This window comes from Grammomys surdaster, unplaced genomic scaffold (assembly GCF_004785775.1).
Source record: "Grammomys surdaster isolate TR1022 unplaced genomic scaffold, NIH_TR_1.0 203, whole genome shotgun sequence".
Taxonomy (NCBI): Eukaryota; Metazoa; Chordata; class Mammalia; order Rodentia; family Muridae; genus Grammomys; species Grammomys surdaster.
In genome coordinates, this window is record NW_021604648.1 from 9,379,304 (window position 1) to 9,401,066 (window position 21,763).

Genomic DNA, 21,763 nt, shown 5'->3' on the forward strand with positions numbered 1-21,763 from the left:
CCCCCACTCCCACTTCCCCACCCTCAAAATTCCCACCCCGTGGGGTGTCCAGGCTTCATGAGATCAAGGATCTCATCTTCCACCTATGCCCAGCAGGGCCCTCCACTCTTACGTATTCAGCTGAAGCCCTGGATCCCTCCCTAAGTGCTCCCAGGCTGGTGGCTTAGACCCTGGGAGCTGTGGTTGGTTGGTATTGTTGCTCTCCTCATGGTGCCACAAACCCTTTCAGCTCCTTCAGTCCTCACTCTAACTAGCCCTGGTTTCTAATTGTATTCTGTTTATTATATCTGTTTAAGAAACAGGCAGGTTTCACAAAACTTAGGGAAATGTGATTAGCCTATGTGGCTGGAAATAATATATTCTAAATAGACATTTGTACTACTTTCTTTGGCTATGAGGTTATTGAAAGAAAGAAATCCCCAAAATTGGAATTCCCCAAGAATCTTCTTCTGAGAGAAGTCTGAAGCCCTTCGGGTACCCCAAAAAAGAACTAATCTGCTGGATAAACACTTGCAGTTTAATTTGTCAGAGGGCCTTATAGAACACATTAACTTTGCAGGAAGTATTTGGATTTGAGACAGTGGTGGGCAGAGGAACAAACCTTACTTAGACTGTATCATTATGTATACTTCTTCTTTCTCTTGTTTTCTATTGAAACCCTTCCTTCCAGTCAGAACACTAAATATAGAAAGATAGATGATAGATGAGATAGACAGATCTGTAGATGATAGATAGATAGATAGATAGATAGATAGATAGATAGATAGATGATAGATTGTGTGTGTGTGTGTGTGTGTGTGCGTGCACGCGTGTGTATTAAAACTTTCCATCTTTTCTTAGTGTGTCTACCTTGAACAAATTTTTTTCTTTCTACATTTTATTATTAACAAAGACAAATGCCATTGCTTTTGAGCATCTTCCTATATAAAAATATTTAACTGAAGTCTTAGACATTAAGAGTACACTATTATAATACCAGCTCTAGATAGGATTTGATGTACATTGTTTTAAATTCTTTTTTGCTACTAGAGCAAACTTCTATTGTTAACTCTGGACAACTTATTTATTTGTTTTTGCCATAACAAATACTTTTGGAGTTCTGATTTTGCAGTTTCTAGAATGTGGGAGGCACATGGAAATGGCTGAGTATAGAGTTTACTGTGTTATACAATATCACATATCTGTGCTAATACTGTGGAATTGATGGGTTAATAAAAAGCACTCTACAATGAGAAAAGTTGGAATACAGGGAAGACATTCTGTATTTAGTGTCATTGTGCAGTGTGTGTGTCCCAGATATACATATATATTGCAAACTACACAACTGAGGTACAAAGATGAGTTTTGTTGTATTTTTGTTTTATTTAAAAGCAAAAGGTAGAAACTCATTACACTTTACTACCAATCTTCAAAAATCCACTCAGTTACACTGCTGTAATTTTCCAGGTCACGTCTAGTTAAGTACCTCTCCCCCACCTTAGACTAAATGTCTCGATAGACTAAATGTCATCCTAATGTCTTTACTATTAGGAATTTTTTAGTATTAGGACTACGTTTAATAAGTTTGTTCATATTCTTTACAAAGTTTTAGACCAAAAACTGGGGTATTGCTAAACAGACGAGGAAGTGAGAAAACGAAGAATAAAATAGTAAAAGAAATCCAGGAAGACAAAACATTATGCATCAAATAATATTAGAACTCAGAGAGGAAAAAACACACTTGGAACACCATGATCTAGGACTGGAAGCCATTACTGAACAAATGCTATTTAGAGCTGAGCGAAGCAGGCTCCTAAAGAAGAGCCAGTGGCAGTCAAGGGAAGTCATCCTGGAGCTGAGAAGGCAGATTTTGAGAACACATAGACAAAAAGGATCACTTCCTCTTCCTTGTCTCATCACTGCTCAAATTGGCACTTCTGCTGGATTAATCAGCCACTACAGAGTCATTTAGCAGGGTTATTGTTTTATGTACTGTTTTTAGTAGTGCAGAACATAGGGAGAGAAAAGAAGCACATGGTCTTGCCATGTGAGTCACAGGTTCATTGGGCAGGGGACATAGGAGAAACCCATTAAGTATGTATAGTACAAAACACAAAAATTGAGACAGAGAGACAGATGGATGGACAGAAGGAAAGAAGGAAGGAAGGAAGGAAGGAAAAAGGAAAGAAATCAAAACTAACAAACAAACAAAGCCAAGATAAGGGTAAAATCAAATGGGTTGGATGTTAAGAGGCCAGGTCTCCTGACTTTACTGGCTATTTGCTTTTTGACAAGGAACCTGACCCCACTGACTTTGTAACATGGGAGTAATGGTGGCATTGTCATCTCACAGAGCAGTTTACCTGAGTCCCTACTCACTGTTCTTCAAGCTTTCTAAAGAGAGAAAAGATGTGCCGGGTGATGTCAGGCTTGTGGGAAGGTAGGCAGGGAGGATGTGAGTCACTTCTTGAATGACAGGCTCTCAGGCTAAGGCCTGGTATTCTCAGTTGATTTGTTCACCTTTTCTCCAGCTTCGTTTTTTCCTTTTGATTTGAATTTTTATCTCTGTGTCTCTGGTCACTCGCTGGTGAGTATAACAAGGTTTTCTGGTTGTCTACACAGAAAGCCATTTGAGGTACTTTAAATTTAATGTTGGAGTACTGGGTCAGGAGGAACAATGAGGGAAGTCAGTTGAGGAACTTGAACTGAGAACTAATGCTATTGAAGGTGAACGAATACTATTACACATGGTCTTTGATTGACAGAAGCCTAGTGCCTATTAGCAAGATGGGAGGATAGATTGCACTGATAGCATATGGAGACCCAAAGTGAATAACATTACTAAATCCCAACATGAAGACTATCAACTAAAGGAAAGCAACACTGAGGGAAGAGACACTAAGCACCATTGAGTCAAGAGTCCATGAACTTTCTAATGAAGTGATGGTGCCATAAAGAAATGTAGATTTCTCTTTGTGCCTTTAATTGGGTCTAGAATAGTGGCTGGCAGTTAGATAACAAGGGCTCCAGAACACACACATGAGCTCAACAAACTGGTAAATGAATAAAAACATACAAAAGTCTTTATGACTTGAAAAAGGACTACTAACTTTCAGGCTACTTTACAAATTTTATGTAATCATTTTAATAAAACATAACACTCTCACATTTGTCTGATACCCAGAGATACTAGAAGATACCAAAAAGTTCTATGATAGATTGAGTTCCTAAGATTTCATGAAGGATGTTAACTCATCCCTGCATTCAATATTTACTACCTTACATGAGCCAAGCACTTAATACTAAAAGATATGGGAAAAACGTTGTCATTTTGAGCTCAGGGCCATTGGTCTAGCAGGTGAATCTAAAAGTCTTGAGTTGATTTCGATCTCATCACTATAGGGCATGACCTGATTTGTAAATCAAGTCTTGAAACTGAATAGTGTCACTGTATGGTTTACTTCTTCTCTGCTAATTACTTTGAGTTATATGATACAGTATGTGTTACACTAAGTTTATTGCAACTTGTCAATGTAAGGATGTATAATTAGAGGGTTATCATCCAGAAATAGACTACCACTATAGCTTTAGATTATACATCAGGGTTTACAGATCTGGTTTACAGAACTGTGTTGACTTAGGTCTTTTGTATAGTCACTATGTGTGAGAAACGATCCAGAACCTAAGTTCCAGACTATTCTCATCATTTCCTTAGGATACACATTCTCACAGTACATGCACAGGAGAGCATTTACCTGCTGTGAAACTGATTAGGCCAGATTCCCTAAGATCAGTGCCACTGACATACATGCTATATACATACATACATACATACATACATACATACATACATATGTACATACATGCATATATGTATATATATATACATACGTATATATATGTATATGTATACATATGTACTTACTATACAACATTCATTTTGATATATGAATTCACTTTTAAAATTATTAGGATTATTTTTCTTAACATTTTTATTGGTTATTTTATTTATTTACATTTCAAATGTTCTCTCCATCCCAGTCTCCCCTCTGCAACTCCCCAATCTGATCCACTCTCTGCTTTGCCTCATACTCTTCCACTCACCCACCCACCCACTCCCTCCTCACAACTTTGGCATTCCTTTACACTGGGGCGTCAAGCCTCCACAGTAGCAAGGGCCTCCCATCCCATTGATGCCAGATAAGGCAATCCTCTGCTACATATGTTGCTGGAACCATGGACCCATCCATGTATACTCTTGTGCTGGTGGTTTTGTCCCTGGGAACTCTGTGTGGTTCAGTTAGTTGGTACTGTTGTTCTTCCTATGGAGTTGCAATCCACTTCACTTAAATTCTTCCCCTAACGTTTTCTGGGCTCAGTTCAATGGTTGATTGTAAGTATCTGCATCTGTACTAGTGAGGTGCTGGCAGAGCTTCTCAGAGGGCAGCTATACCAGGCTCCTATCAGCTAGCATAAAAACAAAATGACCCTGAGATTCCACCATACACCAAACAGAATTGGTAAGATAAAAAAATCAGGCAACACCAGATACTGGCAAGGATGAGGAACACTCCTCCATTGTTGGTGGGATTGCAAGCTGGTAAAACCACTTTGGAAAACAATCTGGCAGTTCCTTGGAAAATTGGAAATAGTTCTACCTGAAGAGCCAGCTATACCACTCCTGGGCATATACCCAAAAGATGCTCCAGTGTATAACAAGGACACATGCTCCACTATGTTCATAGCAGCCTTATTTATAATATCCAGAGGAAGCAACCCAGATGCCTTTTAATAGAAGAATGAATACAGAAAATGTGCTACATTTACACAACAGAGTATTAAGATTATTTTTTATAAGGGGCAATTATATGAGACACAACTTTTCATTTCTTTAATATGACAGCACCAGTACAGGATTTGAGATATTCTAAGCAGTGAAGGCTATTACTAAACTGAAATGCCATATGTAATTGTATATGTGTATATGTGAGTATGCAAATATACATGTTAGTATATAAATGCACAAATATTTATATAAAATACAAATAGAGTACATGTAGCGGGAACAGAATCATTTTTCTAAGTTCCAAAATAAACTCATCAAACTGAATTAAGGCTCAATTCAAACAGCAATACCCTCACTTGTTCTTCCAATATTAGCTGTAGTTTCTTAATTATTTTCAAAAGCTGTGATGTTATATATTTAATAATGCTTTGAAGGTATCCAAAAGTTTTTGAAACATTGGAAATTTGCCAGTAGCTTCTCTCTGAAAAATTACAAAATTTCAGGAAGACAAAGAATAAAATAATGGAATACATTTGATGATTAATTAGAGGTTTGTACTAGCCACCATGAATGGGGAAAGCAATTGTGTCTAAGAGATCATTGCTTGAAGAGTAATCATTAATCAGTAGTGATTGCTGAAGGTTCTTGTGGAATATCAAACTCTTCTTGATAAAAGCAAGAAAGAAGAGTTTGAAAAACATAGAAACAAACTTAATATATGTGTTCCAGTTCAAATTAGTATCGTTATAACTTTATATGACCCTGAGAGTTTCCAAATACCCTTTTTAAAAATTCCTTACAGAAACTGTATTATGTTGTTGATATTCAAGATTGGTCTTTAACCATCCAACAAGAACACAGAATTGAGTTAGAAGCAACTCAAATCCAGCAAGCAGTCTTTGAAACATTTAGGTTATTTCTGAAATGCAGAGAAAATCATGATCATGTCCAATATGAGAACTTTGAGAGTAATCTGAACTTTAAAGAATATTTGGACTTTTCAATTGTTGAAGGAAGCATATCTCTTTGAGTTTCTATGCCACAAGTAGTTTATTTTCTTGGAGGAAGTTTGTAATGAATTTTAATAAGGATTAATTCTGAAGCCTTTTCCATCATTCTTCATTTGTTATCTCAAAGCTTTAAAAACACATTAAAAAAAGACTCAACTACTTTAATATGCTTCTTCCACATACTGACCAAGTCACCTCAGCCTATCAGTGTGGCCTCTCTTATCCCCTAGCTAGATAAATTGTAAGAGCTATCGTTTCTACAATAAGAAATGAGAAAAACTCATTTATGAAGTCATTTTGTGTATCTATAGGTTCTATCAGACTTCTTCACAGATATGTAAGTATAGTAACACTACTGAAAAAATGATTATACTTCTTAAGAAAGGCTGTAATCTGGAGTTTATTTAAATCAGCATGAGACATAAAAGCTAATTTAAGACTCTTTGATCTGTCTATGAAAACCACCTGCAAAGTTATTGAAGCTTTGTGTGTACCAGGAACTATAAACTGCAGGTAACTACAAATATTATTATGAGGAATATTAAAATTACATTCCATCTTTAGTGTGTGTCACTACTAGAAACTACTGTCCTCATGATATTAATTTGAACCACTATTACTCTTTGTCATTGATCAATATTTGGTCATATTAAGAATCCAGAATTCATACAAAGCAAACAAGAACAGACATAAGACATATCTGGAGGAAGAACTATAAGAACTATAGAGATTTATCTATAAAGATGATACATCTTTAAATATACAGAAAAGGTTGCTTTCCAGTGTGTCAAGAACTAACAAGATTAATACAAAAATCCTTAAGTAAATAAGACATTTTTCTTACCGGAATGAACGCATGTTGCATAGCTTCTTCACATTGTTTTAAAGAAGCAATTGTATCCCACAGAAGCTGATAATTCTCAGCTCGAGAAGCACTTGGCCGTTGCATATCGAAAGCCGGTAACATTCAAACTGAGCTCAAAGAACCCAGTTGAAGAAGGAAAAAAAAAACCTGCAGATCTGTTACATAAACTTCTTAATTAGATCGGCTACACAAACTGCTATCTTAAGACTTTAAAAAAAGTTAATCAGAACATTTCTTTGGGGGGATAACTGGGCGTGACTTGAACAGAGGCAGATGTTTTCATTGGGAAGTATTTTCATTCCCACAATTGTAAAAAGCAAGAAGCAATCGCATCAGTGTTCCCCTGTCTTCATATGGGTCTGGCAAAACTGCACATACCATAAGTGTGTAGGGGGGAAAGAGGTAGGAGGAGGAAAGTGGTGAAAAGTGCTTCTACCACAAGCTTTGGGTGGCAGGCCACAGAGGTAGAATTTGAGTGAAAAATGGTAAATTGACAGAAAATGGATAATATACACATGCATTAGGTATACAGGCAGGCACCTTCACTTGTCTTCTATGTGAGAAACACATGCATACTCATAGTATTTTTAACTATCTTCAGGTTTCATTTAAGACATAGAAAGGATATAATTCTTTGGTAGCATATATACCACCTTACCACAGCACAAGTTGCTTAAGACTGTATCTTAAAGACTAGTCAGAAAGCTTAAGGTAATCAAATAATGCCGGCTGTGTATTTTAGAATTTAAAAGTAGTTAGAAGAACTTTGAGCTGCTTACGCATAGGGAAGCAGTCACATTTAATTCCTGTTTTAGATAGCATTCACAGAGATAATATAAAGACAGCCATGACTTTGTATATTCTTGGGACCTATGGGTGATCTGCACAGAATCAGAAAGTCTTGATTCCAAAGAAATGTGTTTGTGTACTTCACCAAGAAAAAGACTATTATAGTCACTAAATGGAATATGAATAGACTTTCAAGATATATTATATTCTGATTTTTCTTTCACCAAAGACAGCAGGCTGCCACAGTCCCCACAGTATTCGAGGGATCGCTGAGGTAGGGGGAAATCATTCTGAAGGAAATGCTGTGTGGTAGTGAGATGGTAAAGAACACAGATGCTCACAGCTAGTTTCAGAGCCAACAATGACAACATTTGTTGATGCACTATGAGAGGGAAAGGCAAGTGGAGGAAAACACATAACATGCTGATTACACTGTACATTCAATTGACCTCAAAATCCCAAATGGTGTAAGGCAAGGTGTGAGTGTAGAAAGTAGCCTGACAGCACAAAAGAAAGATTTCTGCTGTATTATTTCTGGTTATTTTTGGAAGATCTGCATGATTTGGGTTACCTAGTTTTTCTGCCTTTGTACTCTGGTGATGGTGCATTTGTTCATACTAATGACCTTGCAGTATAAAAGTCTCCCAAACTCATGCCTTGACACTTCTTATCTCATTTACTTTTTGCCTTTTAATTGAAGGTACTGGGGATACAAGCATTTCAGGACTTTCTACCTGGGTTAATTGGTAGGAATATTGTTTTTCTTCTGTACTGGGAGTCTACACCATAAGGCTATTGCCATCACACAGTTTGTTTCTCAATATCAAGTCAACCAAGCTTTTCTTTTTCTCATTCATGGTGTTCTGTTCAGCTCACACCCACAGTCCCTCCTCTGCTTTTATTCCTGCCCTTATCCACTCCCATCTGCCCCAGCCACATGCTGCTGCTTCATGCATGGTCGGCTGGCCAGCCCACAACTTCCTGAAAAGATTCTCTCACTAGTAAATGTTCTGAGTTTCTCAGGAAGTGACTGGAAAATAAGTGCTTTTGTTTTTAAAGTCATCTTTCAAAACCCTAACCTACCTTTTCTTAATTTCCTTCAGCAAAACAGTACCATTATTCAGAGCACAATGTCTGAGTCTATTCCTTGCCCTTTGCTCAATAGACCTTATCCACACATTGATCAGAAACTCCTAAAAGGTCCTGTTTTTCTTAATATTTGTAAAAATAAGTTAGAGAATTCACAATCTACCTGTAAAAATAAACATAAAATAGTCTTCAAATGTCTACTAACCCATTTATTCATTTATTTTATAACCACATGAAGCACATCCTATGTGCAATACTTTGTGATAACTGTTTGAACAAATGAACATATAAAAAGTTGAATCTATTCTTAAGGAATAGTGCAGTAAGAACGATAACAGATTTAACAAACAGAGAAAAGTCTAAAATATCTAAGTGATAAGGACTGGTATCATAACTTAACCTCACAACAATTAAAAACTAAACACAACTTCTATGAGGACATCCGGATAGGCTCATGAAAATTCCACGTTTGACTAGATCTTGAGACTTATAAAGAAATAAAAGATGCAAAAGCAAGTTGGGGGATGGGACAACAGAAAGAGGTGAAAGGGTGCAGGGTAGAGAGGGGGCAGCGCTAGTACTTAGATGGAATGTGGTACCATGAAGAGAATCAGGGCACTAAGGACTACAGGGTTTACATCCAGATTTGGACTGGAGGCAAGGCTATTTTATTTTGTTAAGTTTTGTTTAGATTTTCATAAATGTCTTTATTTGTGATAATTTTATATGTGTACACAACGAAATTTGATCATGTCTATCTCCATTTCCATCTTCCAACCCCCCTCATATCCTCTGGAATGCATCCTCCCAACTTTGTGTTTCTGTTTTTAAATAACTCACTAAGCCTAGTTATTTCTGCCCAGTGTACAGTACCACATACAAAGAGGTGTGTGTGCCTTTAAGGACTTTCTGAGGGTAAGGTGGTTTCACTATAACCATGACAATCGAACCTGCAGTAAAAAATGCAATAATAGGACCTAGATTAATTCTCTCAATTAAGCAACCTAAACTAGGGTGAGCTTTCTGATTAACTAGATTCCAAGGATGGATACAAAATGGTAAATAGCAATGAACTCCAAGAGAAAGAAATAAGGTCCCCTTCTTACAGATGAACCTTCTACATGTCATGGAGCAGGGAGCTAGTTGTAGCCCAGTGTACTTATATCATAAGGATAACATGGGTTTTATGAAGTGAAAAATCGGAAAGGCCAAGAAGTCAATTATTATTGTCACAGATACCAGTACTTTCTCTGAATAGTGAATTAGACTGAAACCTGGAAGACCTAGAGAAAGATCTATGATCCATTTGAGCTAACGTAGCTCACTGTAATGTAGAACAGTTCATACAACAACAACCTTTGCTATTCTTTTCAAATTCAGTTCTATTCTTCATACACTCTTTTCAAATAGTGTATTGTTTTCCAAGAATGGATGTATTATAAGAAACTTTTTTTCCTGGTGTGTGTGTGTTTGTGTGTGTGTGTCTGTTTACAAATAGGCAGTGGCTAGGTGATCACAGAGGTCATATGAGGGTGCTATATTTCCTTCTTCAACACTATATAAATTGTTCCTCTGAAACATGGTATCACTGACCTTAGGACTTCTATTTTGGAGTCATCTTGGCAGCCAACAACCCCTAGTGATCCTCTTATCCCTGTCTCCCTCAGTGCTGCAGACACCACCATTCACAAGACTATATCCAGCTTTTACTTAGGTGCTGAGGAACTCTGTTCTTCATTTTGTTTGCTAAGTATTCTTAAGCATGAAATTAAATCGGCAGCCCTGGAAACCAATTTTTAATAAATAAAACATGATTCATATCATAGAAAGTATATTCCTTGACCACAATGAATCAAGCAAGAAGTCAGTATGTGAATGATACTAGGAAAATCTCAAATATTTGGAATAAAATCCCCACAATCTAAATAACTCATCAAAAAATAAAATTAGAATGTATTTTTTAAATAAAAACAAATAAGCATAGCAATGGTCATTGGATGATAAAGTAATAATTTAGACAGGATACATTTTATTCATGCCATATTTAAAACGATGATTTTAGGTTAGTTACTTTAACTTCTATGTTGAGCTACCAGAAAAAAAGTGAATGAAACCAAATTTAAATAGATAAATAAAATAAACTATCCACTGTTGGATAAAGCCTCTCAGGAAAAGTTATGCTAGGTTTCTGTCTGCAAGTAGAACAGAATATCATTAAATAGGAGAGATGGAAAGAGATACAGAGACCCGTAGCCAAACATTAGGTGGAGCCTGGGGAATCCTATGGAAGAATAAGGAACAGAAGTGAATGAGCAGAAGAGGTCAAGAACAGCACAAGAAGAGCTACAGAATCAACCAACCTTGGCTCATGGGAATTCACAGAGACTGAACCACCAACCAGAGAACATGCAGGGGCTGCACCTAGACCCTTACATATTTGTAGCAGATGTGCAGCTTGGTCTTTATGTGAGTCCCTTAACAATTGGAGTGGGTGCTATCTCTGCCTCTGTTGCATGCCATTGGATCCCCTTCCCCTAACTGAACTGTTTGGTTGGGCCTCAGTGAGAGAAGATGTGCTAAGTTCTGCTGGGACTAGATGTCCCAGGGAGGGGTGTACCCAAGGGGGGGGGTCTTCCCCTTCTCTGAGGAGAAGGGGAGGGGTTAATGAGGGAAGAGGGTCTGAGAATGACACAAATAGCCCCCACAAAGTCAACACCTTAAGCAAAATAGGAAAAATTTCTTTAAGATATCTAACTACCAAGGCATATTCAAGAAAAATAAAATAAAAATATAAAACCTACATAGCCCGATTATATTTTGACTGAAGATAGGCACTTAAAACTGAAAATATCCCAACAAAAACCCCATCGAAGGCTAACTGATGAATTCTACCCAGCAGTTACAGAAGTAATAACTACTGTATACATACTCTCACACAATGACAGAAAATATATCTTCAAATTCAATTTTTGAAGCTGACATTATCCTGACACCAATCTTGGTGGAGATACTACAGAGAAATCCTCACAGATACTGTTGCAAAATTTAAAATAAAACTTTGGCAAACTTAACTAAACGATTTTTGAAAAAGGCAATGTATGAAGACCAAGCAGATTTTTAAACTGGCAGAATAAAGATGGTTTAACAGCAGAAAATGAAGCATGTGATTCATTTTATTATTTTTTAAAAGACAAATGGTAGCTCATCATCATGAAAACACAGAAGGAATACTTTACAAATTTTAATACCTATTCCTGACATTAAAGAAAAAAAAAGAAAAAGGACATGAATGTTTCTTTTTAACCCAGACACAGAACCTTTGACCTACAGTGTGCCTTGCCTACAATTCATCCTACAAAATATTTCATGTCTGACACTGCTCAGAGAGCCAGGAGGCAGAGGCTTCATAGCTCAGAGAATCAAACATGAATGGGAAAAAAAGCAAATACTAAAGTTAATGAAATGATGCTATGTTGCTAATGTTATTCTGCTATAATCATAGATTGGTGTCTAGCCCAATTGTCATGAGAAAGGTTTCACCCATCAACCAATGGAAATAGAAGCAGAGATCAATAGCCAAACATTAGGCAGACCTTGGTGAATCCTGTGGAAGAAGAGGAGGAAGGATTGTAGGAGCCAGAGATGTCAAGGACACCACAAGCGTATTTACAGAATCAACTAACCTGGCTCATAGGAACTACTGAACAACCAACCGGGGGCCTTCGTGAGACTAACTTAGGCCTTCTCCAGAAAGGTATAGTTGTGTAGCTTGATCATCTTGTGAGACTCCTAATAGTGGGAGTAGGAGCTGTCTCTGACTCTGTTGCCTTCCTTGGGACCCCTTCCCCTACTGGGTTACCCTGTCTAGTCTTAATAGAGGAGCAGGTGCCTGGTTTTACTGAAACTTGATGTGCTATTGATGGTCGATATTCATGGAGGCTGACACTATTCTGACTAGAAACAAAGGAGGAATGGATGGGAGTGGGGTTTGGATGGGGGAATAGGAAGTGGGAGAGGTCTGGGCGGTGGCGCATGCCTTTAATCCCAGCACTTGGGAGGCAGAGGCAGGCGGATTTCTGAGTTCGAGGCCTGCCTGGTCTACAGAGTGAGTTCCAGGACAGCCAGGGCTACACAGAGAAACCCTGTCTCGAAAAACCAAAAAAAAAAAAGAAAAAGAAAAAAAAAGGAAGTGGGGGAATGGGGGAGGTGATAATTTTGGGGATGTTGGCGTTGGAGAAGGTGGTAGGAAGAAGAGAAAGGGAAACTGTGGTAGGAATGTAACATAAATAAATAAATAAATAAATAAATAAATATTTTATTAAAAAAAAAGAATGTTCTTCTCACCACTTCTCGTCGAAATTGCCTGGAAGGTTCTAGCTAATGCAGTAAAGCAAGAAAAAGGAATGAAATTAGAAACCTAAAAGTGTCTTTGCTTGCAGATTATATAAACATGTATGCAGAAAATCCTAGGAAATCTGAAGGGAAGCTACTTAAAGTTTTAAACAATTTTAATAAGTTTGCAAGATGTAAACTTAACATATAAGGATCAACTGTATTTTATACACTATGGATAGACAAAAATGAGATAAAAACTGTTTTAATCATGATCAAAAAATGTCATGCAAAGATATATAAAAGATTCACAAATGAAGACGTTAAATATGTGTTATAAATATGTTGTGTATGTATGCATATACTGAGGACTGAATATAAGGACTTGCCCATGTCAGGCAAGGACTACGCCATTAAGTAATAGTCCAGTTCTTAAAGAATAAATTTCAAAGTTGTAGTTTTGTAGTGATGCAATAGATTGAAAATTGACTCATAGATCTAACACAATCCCAACCCAAATCCTAAAAGTAACAAAACACCTTTGAGAAAGAAAGTGAAAACTGACCAACAACAACAAAAAACCTAATTTCTTGATTTATGAAACAAAAATAAACAAAAATGTTTGGGAATACCATCAAGGTAAATATATAGCTGTGAAGACAGCAAATCGTCAACAAAGACACAGGGCCATTCAGTAGAGAAAAGGAAAACGTTTTCATATAATAATGTTTGAAATATTTGTTATCCAATATACAAACTAGCAAACATTATTCTACACATCTTCTTTCAAATGGATTATACGCCTGCATGCAAATTGTAAAAAAGTGTCCAAAAGAAACTGTAAGATAAAATTGTCAGAATCCTGGATTAGGTATAATATTCAAAGCACAATCCATGAAGAAAAAACAAACTGAAAGAAAACATGGATAAATTAAAAGTTACCGTTATTTGATAATAGCATTAAAGAAACATACTGCCAGTCTAAAACAACGACAACAAAATGTAGTGATAAAATAATTTCTAATGATATCCTGCTAGACTCATAGATCAGTCCCTTCCTTATCCAGTATCAGAGAAGCTTCCTCCTGTAACAGTTGGGAAAAAATACAGACCCATAGCCTGACACTATGCAGAGAGTGAGAGACCTTGGAACACTCTGCCCTAAATAGGATGTCTCCATCAAATCCTTCCCCCTCACAGCTCATGGAAACCCACTGAAGATGAGGCAAAAAAAAAAAAAAAACATTAGAGGGAGAGAGTCTGGAGGACACCAAGACAATGAATTCCTCTAAGTTAACGAGAGCAAAGCTCATATGAAATCACAGAGACAAATGCTGTAAGAACAGAGCCTGCATGTATCTGCAGGGGTCCTTAGCATATATATTATGCCTTCCTGAGGGTACAGATGAGCAGATGAATGGGTCTCTGACTCATCAGCCTTCTCTTGGCCTCTTTTCTTTTTTTTTCTTTTTCTTGTTTATCTTGTCCACTTTCCATGTGATCATTTTATAGCTTGTTTTATCTTATTATATTCTATTTTGTTATCTTTTAGAAGCCTGTTTTTCTTTTTAATAAGAGACAGAAAGGGAAAGGATGTAGATGTGGGGAGAAGGAACAGACAGGCTGGGAGGAGCAGAGGGAGAGGAAATTGTGATCCTGAAATATTATGTGAGAGAAAAAATAGGTTCCAATAAGGGGGGGACAGATAAGCCATTGAATGTGGGAAGACAACTGGAGTCATGTATTTGATGCTGGGCATGTCTATAACAGACAGAGAAACTCAAAATGTAATTTTGGAATAAAAGGAAAACAATAAAATTAGAATAAGATCTGAATAGGTAATTCAACTTTCTAGATAAACAATCATCAAATAAGCATGAGGAGGTGCTGCAGAGAATAAATTATTATGTAAACAGCAATTAAAGCCATAATGAAGCCCTGTGATGCACCTAGTGACATAATTAATGGTAGAGTATGCTAATCGAAGATATAGAGGTTTGGAATTCTAGTATATTGTGAGACTGCATAAGGACAACCTTCAGAATAGTTCAGTGATCATTTGAAAAATTACATATAACCCTACTGCATAAGTTAAACATTTGATTCTTTGAAAGCATTTACCCAAGAGAACTAAAGTCATATGAGAAGTCAGGCCTTTACAAATATTTATGGCTATGTTATTTTTAAAACCTCTGAAATGAATACCATCACCAAAAGTTAACAGATAAAGAATTTGTATCATATTCACACAATGGATTATTACTGATCAATAAGAAAGAGTGAACTATTGATGTATTCAACAAAATGGAGATATCTCAAAATAATCTAAGGATGAATATTGAATGAACCTCTTCACATAAAATTCTCAAACAGGGGTGACAGAATAGAGAACAGTAGCTGCATGGAGTTGGGGTTCGAGAGGTATGTGAGGAAGTTGCATGAGGGATTGTAAAGGGAAGAAAGAAACTTTTGGGGGCGATGGATCAGATCACTATCTTGAATAAATGCTTGCATATGTCAAAACTTATCAAGTTGTACCTTGCTGAAGCTATTTATAAAACTTTCTTTAAAAGTTCCCAGAACCATTAGAAAGCCTCACACTCCTGAGTTTTTATCCTAAGTGACAAGTTTTTATCATTTCATGTTATAATCTTGTAATTTAGCGTTTCTCTTAGAGAGAAGATTTAGGAAACAATGGCTTTCCATCAGGAAGGAGAGTAAAGGATACAGACAAGCTTTAGCAGAGGGAAGGCATCTTCCCTCTGAAACAAGGTGTATCTTTATTGGTCCCATTGTTTTGCTTTGATGATCTTTAACTATTCACCTACAAAAGTAAGGAATCAGACTTCAAAACACCTCAAGTATCTTGCAGTCATATGAATATGCAAACACATTTTAATTTTCAGTAATCACATTTTCTTAACTAAGCATTTTCCAGTGTCATTAAATTTAGACAAGCTATGTCCTGCAATATGGAACTCCAAATGACATAGAAGCTGAGACTCTCCAGGGAAAGAGAAAACAGTCTTGAGACTCTTGACAAAATTTCTGATTGTTCTATAGTACTATCTTAATCTATATCAGTGTAATAGTGATAGTGTTAATATTATTAAAGTGATAAAATGATAATTTTTCTACCTTAAAACTACTTTCCACTGCACCTCCATTCCTAATTTATAAATGGAGAAATAGGCTCATAGAGTGCAAGCTAACTTGATTCACAACCTGTGAGTTTGTGAACTGGACTAAATCATCCCTCAGGAGACAGTCCTAGCTCTCACCTCACGAAACTGTGGAGAATCAAAGGAATTAACATTTGTAAAATTGCAGCAACCCTGATACATACATAGCAAGTGCTCTTAACTCTATGAAATTAATTTATTTGGTAAATGATAATTCTATGATTAATTAAATATTTTCTTTGATTTTAGCTCAAAATATGTTTGACCAATAATCAGTTATTATGCTGAATATTATTGATTCATTTTTCTTAACTGCTTAATTCAAAAAGCAGAAGCCCTTGTCTATCAAATACCTGTATTCCAGTACAGTGCCTGAGAATACATTTCTTATGTATTTGATGATATTGTTATTCTTAATGCAACCATATTTTAATATATTTACTCAGATCTTAAGTACATCTTAATAATATAAAACATATATTTGGCTATTGATTTACATATTTAAAAGACTGATATATAAGGTACTTTCTCAAGTTTAAAGGAGATTGTTGATCTACCACAGCCTTTTGGAGGACTATGTAGTCAACAAGATTTAAAAAGAAGAGGTTGGAGTTGTTTGGTTCTCAAAAGAAAGAGAAGAAGGAGGATGAGGAGAAGGAGAAGGAGGAGGAGGAGGAGGAGGAGGAGGAGGAAGAGGAGGAGAGGGGAGGAGTAGGAGGAAGAAACAAAGTACAAAGTTTGGTGGGTTGGGAAGGATGGTTGATTTTGGAGCAGTTGTGGTAAGGGGTGAAGATCATCAAATATGTTCTATCTACAAAATTCTTAAAGAACTAATAAAGAGAAAATTCTGAAATTTAAAAAATGTCTATATTTTAGGAAGAAGTGATTGGAATTATCTTTCTTTCCTGTGGCTTTTCTTCTCCAAACTCACATTTATGATCCCTTTGCTCATATCCTTGGCCCAGATTTTTTTTCTTGAACTAAATATCTTGTGTGTGCTGGTTATCACTAGTCAGATATCTCACACACCTCTCAGACTTCATACTCCAAACGTAACCTTGTTTTCTTCCTGTCTCATCAAATATGTTTCTCTTTTATCCTTCTAAATTCAGTAACTCTTTCAACTTAGCTGCTAAAGTAAGATTCCTTTCCAGTCAGAGCACTCAAATCTACTTTATCATCACCTTTCTGTGATTTTTATGGACTAGTTTTGCCTATAACCAGTATTCTGTGTCAATTGCTCATCTGAAATCAGTGCACAGGCCCATTCTAGTTTTAGGATTTGATGAATCCCATTCTCATTTTGGCTCTTATATAAATGATAGCTTCTTTTCCACAAATCTCCCAACTTCATTTTAGAATTCTCACCCTTTTAAAAATAATCACACACACACACACACACACACACACACACACATTTATCTCCACGCCTTACACCTATAGTCTATAGTTCTTCCTATCCTCTGTTTCTGTCATGTCTTCCATCTCCATCCATTTTCAAACCTTCAAATAATATTTTACTAAGTCCCACTAGTGCTGCCCATCTGTTCATGAGCAGGAGTCATCAACATGGTAAATTTACCAATGGGCATCCTTATTCTGAAGAAAAGTGACTTATCAGAAATTATCATTAGCTTCTCAAATAGGGGTGGAAAATGGGCAACTGGTGGTAACCCACATAAACAGTCCTGCTACTACATCCTATTACATCCACAGACACACACTGCCTGAGTGGTCATTATGCTGTTCTTAGTGGCCCGTGTTAGAATCCTGAATAAACATTCCAGCATTCTGAAAGCTAGACAGCTGGGAGACTCCTGGCTAGTTCAAGATTATTTCTCTAAGCATGGTATCATCAACAATAGGGTTTTACTATCTTGTTTCAATGGTCAAGTGAGAAATAGTTTTATATCCTGTATTGTTTTGTTGTCCCAGGGCCTTCCAGAAGAGTGGTCATGTGAGGTAACCTGTGCCTATTCCTGAAATTTCCAGGTAGTAACCTGTCTTCTGGAGCCAGTGCTACTCACTCATGAATACCAGGAGCTAAAGTTTTAAGTGAGACTGGGGGAAGGGTTTAAGGGAAATGAGTGTTTCAGGGTGGGTTAACCAAAACCAAGCATGTTTGAAGTCCTCTGTTTTTTTAAATTTGCTTATGTTTTTGTTTGTTTAGACTTTACTTCTTTCCTACGTTATAGAAGACTAGGAATTCACTAGCTGACAGTACTATTCCTATGTCTAATGGTAACAACAGATAGCACCGAATGCCAATAGAAGCAATATCATATCCAGGTGTGAACTATACTACCTTTTACAAAACTCTTTTTGGTGTCTTTTATGAGAGAGGTGCTTAGATTATTTTTAAACTCCCAGCTGTATAGTGGCAAACACAAAGAAATCAGTTCACCCCCTGACCACCACCACCACCAAAAACATACACACAAAACCAAGCACAGTCTAACATAATTTTAAAAGCTAACATTTTAAATGGTGAATTTGACAGTTCCTGTTAGTTTGACACAACTATAGTCACTACAAGAGGGAACTTGAGGAACTGCCTCGGTCCTATTGGCTTGTGAGCATAGTTCTGGTATGATTAACAATAATGACTGATGTTGGAGTGCCTAGCCAACTGTGCAGTATGCCACCTCTCGGCAGATGTCCTAGGGTGTATACTAAAGCACTCTGAGAAATCTGAGGAAGCTACAGGGAACAAACCAATAAGTATGGTTCCTTTATGGCACTGGTCAGTCCCTGCATCCAGTCCACTTCCTCCCTGCCTTAGCTTCCCTCCATGATGTGTGGTGACATGTAAGTCAAACAAACTCTTTCTTCATCAAGTTGGTTTTGGCCAAATGTCTTATCATAGAAAAAAAAAAAAACAAGTAAACTAGGACAGTAAGTCTCAAACTTGAACCTAAATCAGATCCCGTTCAGTTCTTATCATCACTGAGCATGGTTTTTCCATCATTACCAAGATTTTTAGCCTTTTCTAAGTAACTTGCTTCTCTTCTTTCCTAGCTCACAATTACATTTTGTTATAACATTCTCTGCATAGTAATATACACCTAGCTCTACATGCAGGGCTAAAATCCTCAAAACCTCACCATGGTATCCCATGAAGCTTCAATGTGATGCCTTTAAAATCTCGTATTATATTAATTATGAAAGGAATGAGCCAGGAATTAGCAGGGCGGTGGTGGCGCACACCTTTAATCCCAGCACTTGGGAGGCAGGGGCAGGTGGATCTCTGGAGTCATCCTGCTCTACAGAGTGAGTTCCAGGACAGCCAGGGCTACACAGAGAAACCCTGTCTCGAAAAACAAGAAAACAAAAACCAAACAAACAAAAAAAGGAGGTGAGATTAAAGGCCTGTGCCACCCCATCTCATATGTAAAAAAAAGGAATGGTTAGGAATTTATGGGCAGTAGACATAAAAGAGTGCTTTTCAAAATCAATACTCAATATGCTCTCTTGTTACTGTTAGCCTTGTGGTTCACTCTCTTAAGCAGCTTGAAGAAAGTAATCACATGACAGGCTAAGAGACTCTCATCTTAATGAAGGCATTGTAGAAATGTTAACTAGAACATGAAAGGACTTCTAAGGGTGGCTGATTAAAATTAACTTTTATTTCCATGATGTCTAAGTATGGTCAAGCAGAAAAATGTCAATTGGAAGAAATTCTCTCAAGTAGCATTTGCAGCACACCAAAATGCACTTCTATTTACAAAGATATTATATAAGGAGCTATAAATTTCAGATACTCATATTTTTCATCATATATGATGTTCTAAGAACTAAGACTGCCTATGTGGTTTCTGAGTGGGAGTAAGGCATAGTGCTGAGGGATGGAACTGAACTCCGAGGTGCTTCTGGGCTATGTAGAATTCTGGGCCATGTTGGTTGGTCCTGGTGGTTGGTCCTGGGTTGCTTCAACTCACTTATTAGCTGGCTGGATGGAATTGAGGCTCATTGTTTCCCATTTATCTGAAGAAGCACAGAGCTTAGTTGTAGCACAAGGTCCAGAGTTAGACTTCCTTGTCAACATTGTAGCTCCATGATATTTAGCTCTATACTCACTGTGGGGCTACTCAGTGAAACTACGTTTGATAATAGTACTTGCCATATAGTTTGGAAAAGAATTAAATGAATTGGGTTCATATATCTAACATAAAATATGTCAACAATTATAATCATTAGTGATTATTTCTCCTCTGAACATATCAGTATTTCTATGGCTCTGCCACTGACATCTGTCCATATGTCACAATTGAGTCCCTTACTAGTTCACAAGGATAATTTATACATAATCTGTGTGACTAATGAGAATGTGTTTATGATTATATACTAAGGGAGGGCCTAGACTGGTTTTCTAATACTATATTAGGGCTATAAAATCTTCAATTGACTCAGTTCTTGTCACAATTCTCTTTAGATGCCTAATCCATTGATTTGTATAAATCAGTGGTTCTAATCCTTTCTAATGCTGTGATGCTCTAATACAGTTTCTTGTCATATGCTGTCTCCAAACCATATTATGTTTGCTGCTACTTTATAACTATAATCTTGCTACTGTTGGGAACTGTAGTGTAAATATCTGTGTTTTCTGATAGTCTTAGGCGATGCCTATGAAAGGGTTGTTTGACCCACAGGTTGAGAACTCTAAGTAGTAGGCTTCCACCGGGTAGTACACCCTGTCTTCATCAGATGTGTGGAGTCTCCAAGCCTCTGTCCACCTTTCCTAGGCCTCCAACTTCCTTCTGAACATTTTTGCTTCTATCTTTTTTCCTTTCTCAAGATCTTAGTTTGTCCATTTTTCTTTATTCATTTTCTTATACATACACATATAAATAGGAGTAAACTCTTGGCAGAATTTATGTGGAGTTTTAATACTGAATGTAGGAACCTAATTTCTGTGATGAGATGACAGTGATCAGAGGACAGATCAGAGGAGAGGTGACTGGATTGCTAGCCTAGGCAAGGCATGCAAACTGGATGGAAAGTATAGGGATGGAGCATGATTAAAAACATGTACCCTGAGAGTAAAGAAATAGTCCTTGGTTCTACTAACACTACAAGCAATATATCAGTTAAGACAACTTAATACCAAAGGAAGAATAGCCCTAAATTTCCATTCTATTAATTATTTCATGAATTTGAGGAAATTAGCTGCGATTACTAAACTTTTGCTCTTCTCCCTTATAAACTAAGAACAACAATTACCAAACTTCTAGGATGGTTACAGAGATCAAAGGAATATGTGCATTTAATTTTTTTGGAAGATTAAAATAGTGCTAAAATATAAATAATTGTTAGATAGCATCAATACTATTATCATGACTGTTTTAGAGTTATCAGAAAGGAGAAAGGGAAAGCTCCTAAGTAAGGATGATGCATTTCTTCATGTAATTAAAATCTATGAGAACAGATTATGTATAATAAAATATGTTTTAAGAATAATTTATTAAATGGTTAGAAAAGTAAATACTTTAGTCACAGGTAATTCAGCTAGGCTTCTTTGCAAGCACAAAGTGATTTAGAGTCAGATGAGTATTCTAATGGACAGTTACAGCTCGAGATATAATTAGGCCTCTAGCACTCAGAGTTCTACAATTATTCACCCTAAAATTAAACCATTTACAGAGTGCTAGTACACCAATAGCAAACTTCATGTCATGCTGCATAACACACTTGCAATTACATTATGAAGTCAACACACACACACACACACACA

At 36.8% G+C, this 21,763-nt stretch overlaps 1 protein-coding gene across 4 annotated transcripts in view; it reads right to left on the reverse strand.

Moving 5' to 3' along the window:
* The window catches only part of Dlg2 (discs large MAGUK scaffold protein 2), a 1,293,772-nt gene that overhangs the window by 667,878 nt on the left and 604,131 nt on the right, over positions 1–21,763 (reverse strand). Inside the window, exon 1 of one of the 4 annotated variants that reach the window (XM_028770582.1) lies at positions 6,620–6,724. The exons of the other annotated variants lie outside the window; for them this stretch is intronic. Coding sequence (XP_028626415.1) covers positions 6,620–6,724 — 105 coding nt within the window. Of the gene's footprint in view, positions 1–6,619; positions 6,725–21,763 lie in introns of those variants that run through there. 4 annotated transcript variants of the gene reach the window in all.